The sequence below is a fragment of the Biomphalaria glabrata genome, chromosome 1, assembly GCF_947242115.1.
Source record: "Biomphalaria glabrata chromosome 1, xgBioGlab47.1, whole genome shotgun sequence".
NCBI lineage: Eukaryota > Metazoa > Mollusca > Gastropoda > Planorbidae > Biomphalaria > Biomphalaria glabrata.
The window spans coordinates 60,754,111-60,766,514 of NC_074711.1; the positions used below are offsets into that span (position 1 = coordinate 60,754,111).

Below are 12,404 nucleotides of genomic sequence, written 5' to 3' on the forward strand. Positions count from 1 at the left end.
TATAGAAATTACAAAAAAAAAAAAAACCCAGTGGGGATGTTCTGGCCATAAGAAACAATTTTAAAGCCTGGGACAAATCAGTAGGCGTAGCTGACGTGTAATGCTAGTTAAGTGCATATTCTTATCCTGATTAGTATAGGCCTATATCATCGAACTACAGTGATCGAAGTCACGGTGTCTTTAAGTAGCCCTATGGAGCCCAGTAAAGTAACTGAAACAACGAGAAATTCGGTTCATTCTACAACTTAACATGAATTCCCAGCATGCATTTGGTAATCAGATTTAACTTTTGAGAAATATAGGCAAAGTTCTCTTTTTCGACCTTGTGATCTATAGGGCAGATAATGTAAAGGTCATCTGATTCTAGGGCCTTTGGTTAACTAGAGTGTCATGTGGCCAGCACAATGACCAACTGTCTTAATTTTTTCCCCATCTAATATCTGATACCCATTAGAGCTTGGGTGGCTCAGGGGCACTCCGAGGATCCTGAAATTAAAAATCCCAGTCTTCAAACCCTGGAGCCCCAGTTTGGAAGCTAATCACTTTACCACTGTGTACAGTCTCGGTTGGCATTGCCTGTTATATGTTCACCTCGGTTCATGAGGGTGAAAAGACACGTGAAACTCCTGATATAGAAACAGGAAGTAAGAATGACTAAATTGACTTTTAGTCTGTAGGATCCTTTGGTCCCTTGCGGACAGTAGGAAACTTATGAGTCGAGTAGAGTAGTCACTTGAAGTCTTTTGAGATAGTACACGTATTTCTATTAGTTGTTTTCTGTACTTAGAGCTGGATACATATTATTGAAGTTTATTGTTACCCGCTGTGATGCGGATGTATTTTAGTAGCGAAGTTATTTTATAAAGGATTTGTATATTTGATACCGCGGTTATGCGGATGAAGTTATATTGCAATTGGATATTTTGATGTAACGACTAGAACACGCATTCTTCAATATTACACACATCAACAACAAGCATAACCTTTACACACTCAGCCACAACACCTTTTAAACTTTTCATAAATTCACCCTAAATATGGACTACAAATGTTCAATACAAACTTCCTAGATTTTTTTTAAAGCACAGTTTCTTTCTTGTTCTCTACAATAGAGCATGTGTGTGATGTGCATACAAAGTTATCAAACAAAATGAAATCAACAATCCTTCACTCATCATTGTAGACACTTCCAGAAAAAAATAAAAATAAATGAACAGCAGCTTTGAGTATTTTAAACAAAGCCATATATATGCAGGAGAGGGAGGGAGAGAGAGAAATGAACAATAGTTAATCAGAATAAGAGAGTTTAGACAGTTTACACATAAAAAAAAAAAAAATAAGATAAAACATCTGATTATTAAGTTTTATTAGGACATCAAGTCTGTTTTTCATTTTTTAAAAAAGAACAAAATTCCAACTAAACAAAAACCAGTAAACCAAGTCTTCAGGCCTGTTCCTTCAGTACACTTTCCAACTCTCCACTTTCTTTCATCTCCTAATGAAGAAAAACGTTATTTTTTAAATTATAGTTCAAGCAGTGGATGTAATAATTTACAGTCAAAACAGGACAGCTAGTCATAGTCTATGCAGCCTGATTGGAAAGTAACTTCCCCAGTCTCATGAAAGTGTTTTATCACCTTGGATAAAGTCCACTAATGGTACTTGTCTCAGTAGAACCCAGAACTTTCCCAGTCTCATGAAAGTGTTTTATCACCTTGGATAAAGTGCACTAAGGGGTAACATGACTTGTCTCAGTAGAACCCAGAACTTCCCCAGTCTCATGAAAGTGTTTTATCACCTTGGATAAAGTGCACTAAGGGGTAACATTACTTGTCTCAGTAGAACCCAGAACTTCCCCAGTCTCATGAAAGTGTTTTATCACCTTGGATAAAGTGCACTAAGGGGTAACATTACTTGTCTCAGTAGAACCCAGAACTTCCCCAGTCTCATGAAAGTGTTTTATCACCTTGGATAAAGTGCACTAAGGGGTAACATGACTTGTCTCAGTAGAACCCAGAACTTCCCCAGTCTCATGAAAGTGTTTTATCACCTTGGATAAAGTGCACTAAGGGGTAACATTACTTGTCTCAGTAGAACCCAGAACTTCCCCAGTCTCATGAAAGTGTTTTATCACCTTGGATAAAGTGCACTAAGGGGTAACGGTACTTGTCTCAGTAGAACCCAGAACTTCCCCAGTCTCATGAAAGTGTTTTATCACCTTGGATAAAGTGCACTAAGGGGTAACGGTACTTGTCTCAGTAGAACCCAGAACTTTCCCAGTCTCATGAAAGTGTTTTATCACCTTGGATAAAGTCCACTAATACTACTTGTCTCAGTAGAACGCTATGACTAATAAGGAGAAGGATTTCTCTAAACTGGATGCGCTTCATCCCTGGTCCTGTCAGAAATAGATTTGGTCATGCCATTATGAGGTGTGTGAACCTCCAGGCTCTCGCCCATTATGTCACCTGCATAACTACATTATGACTAATTGCAATTACTTGTGGCCAACAAGGCTATGCACCCACTTGGAAAAGAAAAAAATTAAATGGCCTACAATCCAGACTTTTAAAAAAAAGTATCCATCAACTTGAAACCTTCTGATAAGGTATTAACTTATCCAATCCTCTACCGCTTGGTGACCCTATCTTCTTTAACAAGTGTAAATACCAAGTTATTCTAGTGAAAGAAAGTCAATCTATTTTTTTTTTAACAAGTGTAAATACCAAGTTATTCTAGTGAAAGAAAGCCTAACAGGTAGAAAAAAAAGAAACATTATGAAAGGATACTTTGATTACAAACAGATAAAGGATTAACCAAACAGCTTTGGATTATACTTTGTTTGAAATAACAGAATAGGCAAATTATTATAGTAAATGTCAGCTAGACCTAATGAGATATTAATTTTAAGATTTTAAAATCTTACTTAGTTCATATTAGCCAAATGATAAATTCTTAGAAACATAAACAACATAAACAAAAGTATAGTAAAAAAAAAAAAAGAATTAAATGTGGAAACTGGTAATTAAATTTAAGACAAACGAGTCTAAAGCCTCAACATATCCCACAAGATGACAAGCTGTGGTCAAAAGCAACCTAAAGTAATAATATGTCCAAATGACTAAATAATAAAAATGTTCCATAAAATTGTAAAGAATGAGCTCACCTTTATTACATCCAAGCCACCAATCAGCTCTCCTTTAACATAAACCTGAGGATATGTGGGCCAGTTGGAGTAGACTTTTAACCCCTGTCTTACTTCATCATCACTGAGTATATCGAATGTTGTGTAAGGAACTCTGTGCAAGAGAGAAGAAGGCTACAATAAACTTCAGGTAGTAAATAGATCACTTTTGCAAGTAAGTTGAAACAATCTTTACATACATCTTCATTTTACTCAACAAAGAGTAGTATATTTATCTTAATTAGAATATAAAAAAATGTAAACACAATTTAATGGTCAAAATGTAAAGGCCTGAATAGTGCATAAGTTAAATAATTATAAACAAAATTCTTCTAGGTAAAAATATTTAAAAAAAAAAGAGAAAAAAAAGGGGAAAATATTAGCATTAGTTATAATTACTTTGAACAAAAAGTTGTGTCTTACATTGTTTTAATTTTTAAATCATAATTTTAAGTCAAAGTCTTGAAGCCTGAATTTATGAATGATATCAGCAATTCATGATTGCATATTACATGATCCTGAATACAATTTTTGTGACTCATAAACTAGTGTTTTGACACAAAAAATGTTTTCTCACTATAAATCATGTTTTGTAAAATACATTTCATTCTCTTCATTCTCATTCTGAGTGAAATAAATAGCCTGAAAACTGAAACATGCTTACAACTATTAATCCTACATCTTTGATACATCCTGCAGTGGTCTTCTGTTATGACTGGCCAGCTTTTCATTTTTCTTTGAGATAAGTTTCATTGAAAGTTGTGTATTTCTAATCTTGTAATTTTCTAACATTAATTTAGTCAACATTTCTATACCTTCACACATCCCTATCTATACCTTCACACATTGTAGTTATTGTGTCACCAAAACAGCTATAAAGAATGTGAATAAAACATACCCTACTTCATCAAGAATCCCAACAATTGTTTTACTAAATCCACAGCGAGGTGTTGAAGGTGATCCTTTCATGAACAGCACTACAGGAGATTGGTTAATAAGTTTCTTTAATCTGAAATAGGGTACCTCCAATAAAATAAGTATCTTCTAACAAAGAATCAGAAGTATAAAAAATTGTATTTTTAAAATAGCATTTGTTTTATGAAAAACGTTTAATTATCATAAAATATCTAAAATATGGTAAAGGGGGGTGAGGTACACCTTTCAGGCTTTGCGATCTATAAAGGCAGATGATGTAAAACTCATCTGTTTCTAAAGTTGATGGTTTACAGGGGGTGTATTGTGCTCAGCAAAATGACCCACCTTTACTTTTCCCAACTAATGTCAGGTACCCTTTTGAGTTGGGTGGACTCAAACCCCTCAGTTTGGAGGCCAATTATCAACTACTCAGTCACTACACCCACAAAATAATTAGGTATTAGAAAAAAATAAGATAAGATTATGATCGCTGTATGCTCCCATAGAATACACACTAATACAAACTTTAGTCTTTCTTTACAAAGTCATACAAATGACTGATGCTAGTTTAAATTGCAATAGAAAAGCTGCCTACCGGGTATTAAGATCCTCTTCTTTAGGGGCTAAATCTTTTAACTCTCCGGATTCAACCATCTCTTTCACAACATCCAATCCACCAATGAGTTCACCTTTAATGTACAGCTGTGGATATGTTGGCCAGTTTGAAAATGATTTGAGACCTGCAAAATAAAAATGATAGAAAATGTTAATGTCAAAAGAAAAATAATTGCTGCGTTAGTAGGCAATGAACTTATTTTAATGAGTTAAAATAACTTAATTATAAAGCCAAATTATATTCATATTAAGCACACAAAAAATTTAATTCGTAAGAAATTATTCTTCATTAAACTGTTGTTTTTTTTTTAATTAACCTTTTATATCAATCAAAGAAGTACTCGTTTGTATTCTTTGAAGAGCCCAAAATTTGGGTGAAGCTTAAATTCATGTCTTGAAAAAGTCATAAATTGATTGAAACATGATGGCAGCTAAATGTAAGGCAACACTGCATTACTTTCATGTATATTATGTCAAGACTTCAGTATCTACCTCTGAAAATCTAAGTATTGGTCCTATGAATTTTCTCTATGTCAACTTACCTTTTGTTAGCTTGGTAAGTATTTAATACTCTCTTGGGAAGGCAACACTGCATTACTTTTCATGTCTATTACATCAAGACTTCAGTATCTACCCCTGAGAATCTTGCAAGTATTGGTCCTGTGACTTTTCTCTATGTCAACTTACTTTTGTTTCCACCAGCACCTGATACCTTATGTTGGCACTGTTTTTCTGTTGCAGTCTTTTTCTGCAATATCCCTTGCTGCTTGAATTTTGTGGCATATCTATCTTGTCAGTTGTGGTTAGCTTGGTAAGTATTTAATACTCTCTTGGGAAAAGAGAGGGGGGAAGAACACTGTGTGGATTTATACCCCATTCCTGTTCCTTTGCCACTAGTCAAAAGCTATAATAGCAGTGATTTTAAATCTTTGTTTTTCAGATCTCCAACCCTCAAAAATTGATGCTGCTTAGATTCTATAGAATAATGGAAATTGAGATATAAAGAAAAAGAACAACTTGCCTTGGCGAACATCATCATCTTCAAGAATATCAAATGTTGAATACTTTATGCCTTGTTCATTTAGAATTTGTGTTATCTGTCTACTGAAGCCTAAAGAAGAACAAAACATCAATATTAAAGGCCTTTATCAGCTGGTGTGTGCAGGATTGTTTCCCTTTTTAAGGTTGAAAAACCATAAATACATAATTAAAATTTAAAAACTAATTTATATTTACAAAAACAGTTACAATACAACCTGAACAAAAACTTATCAAGATAAAACGCTAAACAAACTTATCAAGATAAAGCATAGAAAAAAACGCTGTATAAACCATCTCTCCTCATTTTCATACTGAACTTTTTTGCACTTAGTATACAAAACACTGCAATCACAGTAGTTGAAGAATTAAAAGCTATTTTAAGACAAAACTCATTAGCTTACCACACTTTGGTAGAGCAGGTGATCCTTTCATAAACAGCATAACTGGAGCTGAGTTGATTAATTGTTTCAATCTCTCATTTAAATCCTAAAGAAAAAGTGAACAGACCAAACATAAGTGTTACAAATCTATATCTAATTGCTTTCAAATTACTTACATTCTTTTATTGTTTCTTGCTCTACGATAAAGAACAAAAATTATTTACAATTACTTACAGGATACTTTTAGAGATCATGATTTCAGATATTTAAATAACTCTACTTTCAGAATCAATAAATTTTCAAACCTTTCAATGACTTTAATAATGACTAAATTTCCTAAATCTACTTAAACAGCCAACTTATCCTATCTTGTGTACTAATTCATTAATTTTATTTAATCTGATTTTAACAAAAAATTAACTTAACGTTTTCTCTCCGCAATTATTTACCACATTCTGATGGAATCAATGTTTGTATCGTCGGTTAGGCGAGAAAGAGTTAATAGCTCCTACCTCACTCTGATGTGGGGTTGACAGCAAATTCCTAAGACCTTGTGGTCTATAAAGCAAATGATGTAAAGGTCATCTGATTATGTGGCCTACGGTTAACGAGGGTGTCATGTGGCCAGCACAACGACCAACTGCCTTTACTTTTCCCCAACTAATGTCAGGTACCCTTTAGAACTGGGTGGACTCAGAGGCGCCCAAATTCCAGAAATTAAAAATCCCAGTGTTCACCAGGATTCGAACCCAGGACTCCCGGTTCAGAAGCCAAGCGCTTTACCATTTGGCCACCGCGCCTCCGGAACGCTAATGCTAGTTTAATAAACTTTCCTTTAAGAAGAGCTCATCATGAATTTTTGAAACGGGGATGCCCCTACACATATCCTCACCTTGTGGGAAATTGTTAAAAATTTTTAGTATTTTTTAAGCTTTGTTTATATTCTAAAGACATTATAAGTATATATATATATTTTTTACCTAGACATATTATTTTTTAAAGTCATTTATTTATGTACTTGTATTAGATCTTCATTTTTGTTCCTATTGTTTGCGAAATTTTTTTTTTTTATTCAAAGTTACCTCTCTTTGAAACCAGAAACATGAGCAATTGGGTTAAATTGGAATTCAGACCCTCTCACAAACTGAAAAGAATAACAAAAAGAGGAAAAAAAAATCATACCTGCTTTGCAGTTGATTTAGTCAAATCTTCAACTAAAATTAATGAATGTTTAGTTACTTTGGCTGTCAGCTCAGCAGCATTCGCTCCATCCAATCTATCAATTTTATTGCCTGCCTGCACAAATCATACTTATAAGAAAAATGCAGAAAAGAAATCAAATGGAAAAGAAAAACAAAAAAAAACTAAGAAGACAACAAAGATGCCAAATTCTTACTTTGTCTCTGTAATGCTCAACACAAATAGGCCTAAATATCTGTTTACACAGGTCTTAACACAAGCCTAAAATTATCTCCTCTCATTTATTCCCCCCTTTTTAGTGTACTCACACATCAAAACATTCTTAACAATAAATGACATTTTTTGACATTTTAGTTACAAAATTAAAAACAGAATATTGTTTTATGGAGTAACCTATATATATATATATATATATATATGTAGACTGTATTTTCTAGTTGTATAATCATAAACTGTTAAACAGGCTTTTTAATTTAAACTCATTCCTCTCCTTTGTCCCCCTATTTGGCATTACTGTGGTGCTAAAAAAAATACATGATGACAGTCTGTGCAAAGAACTAGATTATTTATAGTAATTTATATAATACCTTAAGAAATATGAACGTTGGTGCTGCCACTATTTCATACTTGTACGAAACTTCGGCTAAACTTTCAGCATCAACCTAGAGATAAAAAAAATCATTTAGTTAAGGATCTTTCAATAAAAGTTGATGGTTTCTTTTTCTTTCTGATTTTGTTTTTTTTTCAATAATTAATAAGCAGCACACAGAAAATTTTCACTATCCTGAAAAGAAAACTTTCTTTTTTTTTTTTTTTCAAACATACACAGTAGTTGCCAGCTGAGCTATAAGCTTTTTGAATCGACAGGCAAAGTCAAGTTGCTAGAGGTGATTACAAAATTTGCCATGCAAAATTTTATGGTTGCTTATCTATTGCTCTACAAATATCCCCAACCAATACTTACAGTTATAAAAGTAACATGTGAAAACTTTGGATCTTTAGACAGCTCATTTAAAACTTCTCCCATTTGTTGGCACTGCTCAGCCCAGGAAGCAGCAAAGTGAACAACCACAAGGTGACTAAGCAAGTAAACATTTTAATACATAGGGATATATTTATATGTATATATACACACATAAGTAATTATAGTTATGAGATTCATACATTTTCTATATTTAATATGGAATTCAGTACATGTACAAACTATATAAAGAAGCCTAAAATCAATTAGGAAAAACTATTTTCTGTTTTCCGCCTTAAATAATGTAGTTTTAAACTATTAAACAGGGATGTGAATTTGATCACAATGATGACTAGGCCTGACATCCTTTGGCTAAATGTGATTTTTTTTTCAATTTTAATGTATATAATAATATAATAATAATATGTATATTATATAATAATATTTAAAATATATGATAGCTGACCTGGTGAAATCTTTAAAATGTCATCATAAAAACTTTTTTTTTAAACTTTTGCCTAGATCTACTTAAAAAAAAAAAGTACCAAAACCTATCTTACTATTTCTGCTTTAACCATAGCTTTTAAAAGATCTTTCATTGTTATCAATATATATATATATAATTGAATATATATCTAATTGTAATTATAAATAATACAATTAATATTATACTAATTTTATATCTATTATAAATATATGCATATGGGACCTTATAATGACTGGTGTACTAATTACAAGATCTAATCTTTATAAATTATTATATATATACCAACTTACTTTCCAGCATCTTGTAACACTTTATCAAACCGTGATTGATCTTTAATTAATTCTACAGAGCTGGATGACAGATTATTTGTTGTATCAGCCATTGATAAGGAATAGCTTGAATATATATTCTTTCAAGCTCCTTTTTTATCCTTCCAACCTTTCCTTTGGGCTGACTTGTAAGATTCTAGATCTAGATCCTCAATGTTATTAAGATTTAATCCTAAAATAAAAAGTGAACAATAGTATAACAATATCTGGTCTTGAACAGGCTTTAAGGGTTACCAGACGTTCTGGAGAAGGAGGAATATATCCTCCTTTTTGGGAGTTTCCTCCATTCGGCAGACACTTGCCTGAAATATGAAAATGTCCGCCTTTTCTTTCTTTAATTCCATAGTATCCATCAATTAACTCAAAAACCACCAAGATTTTGGGGAATTTTCTGTAGATATTTAGAATGCAGCAGTGATTAAATTGGTCTTATATGGTTACATAGTAGATTTTGATAAATAGAGTAACTTCTGGACACAATCAATTTAACTGCAATCCTACAAACTAGAGTGTACTGTTTCAGGGCACATTTTCATCTAAAATTTTTTCATCATTCAAGTCTTAAAAGACAAAGAACATTTAAATATTTTGTGCAGTTTAGGTAACTAAAGAGGTTTTGAAAGATACTTCTTCCCAGTCAATCGTGTAATGTAATGAGAACTTAAGAATATTAGAAATAAAGGCTTATTAAACATTTAATATATTGTTACGTATTTCTGAATCTTCTGGCTAGATGTATTAGTTGGCACACAAATAAAAACACACCAAAGAACTTGACGACTAAACTTTCAGTTTCATATAACTTTAATGACTATTAACTCTAACAATTCGTTACTGTAACATGTAGCGTAGAAGACTGTACAATATCTGTCAGTTTACAGTTAGCTATACTTCATTGCAATTCATCTCTTCACTTCGTTGCAATTCATCTCTTCTCAACTTGCATCGAGCCGTATTCCACAGAACAGACCAACGACACACTTCCCAGTGTCGCTCCAGGTCTCCCAAAGCTGAACCAAGTCGTACTCAAGTCTACCACATCAGAGCCGCACACGTCTTACATCGACTGTATCGACTGTAACGGCTCAAGTCCACTGTAGTTCGCTGTATAGACTTTAACGACAGTAGTCCACTCCAGTTAACTCTACCCTAGTTAACTTACATCGAGTCGTACACATCTCTCTTCTACTGTCTCGCACAGTAGACAACAGTACCGACGACTCACTCACGACTCCATACGACTGACTTTCACATTAACTCTCTGGCTTATATAGAGTCCCTAATTGCTTGTCCAAAGTTGCACAAACACGGCTAGTATCCTCTGGAATAACACGTCATTTGTAACAATATCATGGCCTAATTTACAAGCCTTTTTGTTTTGTTGTGTCTATTACTGTAAGTACTTTTAAAAAGTAGTAAAATTTTATAGAAATTGTCACACCACTCATCATTTTTATACTCTAGCAAATGATTCCTCAATTACCAGACAATGATTAACCATGCCAAGGCACCAGGGGAAGTGTAGTTACACAGAACTGCAGTCAAAAGATCAACTTATACATCTTTTCACAGTGGCTGGAGTTTTTCACAGTTTGTCATACTTTTACTTTGCCCTCCTCTGGACACAAAAGGTGTCTGGTAAACCAAAAGCTATAAACAGTAAGTCATAGTAGTAGAGTCTAGTTAAATCTATCCTAATCTAGACCTAGATCATATAAGAGTGAGAGAGAGAGAGAGAGAGAGAGAGAGAGAGAGAGATCTAATTAGAGAAAAATCTACTAGTACTAAATTGAATTGAGATTTCCTTCTCATATGTGAGTAGCCATCCAAGGCTAATGAGCTTTTCCCGTCTGAATTCAAACCTCTGCTGCCTTGCAGCTACAACCAAACACAGGAAAGGCTTTGGGAGTAAAAATCAAATGTCTGCAAGTTTCAATACGCATAGTTAAAATAAAATCTTATTTCAAAGAGGGGTGGTGTAGGTACATGTAAACCCTATAATTTTTCCACCGACAACGATATTGAACTCCTTGAATACCATATCGAACAAAATGTATTTTTTAAATGTTAGTAATTATCTAATTCTTTCATTTTGGGTATCTTCTGGTCAAGCAAGAGGTGTACTATGTGCAAAAGAAAGTTACACGATACACGAAGTTACAGATCTATACACTACTCACTACACTACACTGACTACAGACTCGTCTAGTATCTATAATAATAATATAATATATTTATATTAGTAGATCTACACTCAGTGTAGTCCACAGTCAGTACACTGGTGACTGCCAGTGCCAGGAGTGGTACAGACTAGTACAGAGTACAGCCTTGCCTTAGCGGCGTTAGCCTTATGCCAAATTAGGCTCACTTAGTCTTAGTGTGACTTAGTCAATACACTTTTATACAGACTGTAGAAATAATGTAAAATAATTTAATGTTTTTTATAATGTTACTGTAATTTAATGTATTACTTATTAAGTTTATAGTATTATTATTATACATAATTATTATTTATTTATTATAATACAGGTAATTTACAGTTCAATACACTCTGTCTGTGACTGTGACTATTCTCTGTCTCTATTGACTCTAAGTAGTCTAAGACTGTAGTTACTAAGTTAGGCAGTCTAACTACTAAACTAGTAGTAGTAGTAGTACTAGTCTAGTAGTACTCATGATCACTAGTCTAGACCTAGATCTCATCTAGTTAAATCTAGTAGGTACTAGGACTAGAGTCATAAGAGTCTACATCTAGTCTCTAGTACCTCTACTCTAAAGTTAAAGTCTAGCTTTCTAGATCTAACATTCTAACTCATTACTCGCAAATCGGTGATTTACTCTAGAATCATGTTAAATGTAGAATTACACTTGCAGAAGTCTACTTTAGCTACTTTAATTAGAGAACTTCTTTTTATAACTTACACTAGAATAGATAGATCTAATCTAGATCTAATAATAATAGTAATAACAGTATATTTTAGTTCAGTTTGAGTTTCACTTCAGGCGAGTTCTTTTTCAGTTTTGTTTTGTAATCCTAATTTTAGGTTTCGACTCTATATCTAGAATCTTGTATCAGATCTAAAATCTACGAAACAAACATGCCAACAGATTATGGATCTCATATCTAGACTAGATAATAATATATTTAAAATGATATAATATTTAATTAATAAAAAAAGAGATCTAGATCTAGATCTCTAGATTAGATATAGATTCTAGATCTATCTGAACAAAATAAACTGCTGATTATAGTTCCATGATCTAGACTAGATCTAGATTTTTGTTTTTAATC

The 12,404-nt window shown here is 33.1% G+C and overlaps 1 protein-coding gene across 2 annotated transcripts; it reads right to left on the minus strand.

The window, feature by feature from the left end:
* Window positions 1-1,349: 1,349 nt before the first annotated feature.
* On the minus strand, window positions 1,350-12,196 carry LOC106069457 (glutaredoxin-3-like). Of its 2 annotated transcripts, XM_056005501.1 has the most exons (12): window positions 12,035-12,196; window positions 9,415-9,503; window positions 9,074-9,284; window positions 8,300-8,414; window positions 7,923-7,997; window positions 7,318-7,431; window positions 6,157-6,241; window positions 5,736-5,825; window positions 4,695-4,839; window positions 4,083-4,193; window positions 3,167-3,299; window positions 1,350-1,495 (listed from the first exon to the last, which is right to left on the minus strand). In XM_056005501.1, the coding sequence occupies exons 3-12, from the start codon at window positions 9,163-9,165 to the stop codon at window positions 1,445-1,447; spliced, it is 1,011 nt and encodes a 336-aa protein (XP_055861476.1). In that variant the 5' UTR covers window positions 9,166-9,284; window positions 9,415-9,503; window positions 12,035-12,196; the 3' UTR covers window positions 1,350-1,444. The 2 variants fall into 2 exon arrangements, with proteins under 2 accessions (XP_055861476.1, XP_013084576.1); XM_013229122.2 differs by lacking the exon at window positions 9,415-9,503.
* Between the last annotated feature and the right edge of the window lie 208 nt (window positions 12,197-12,404).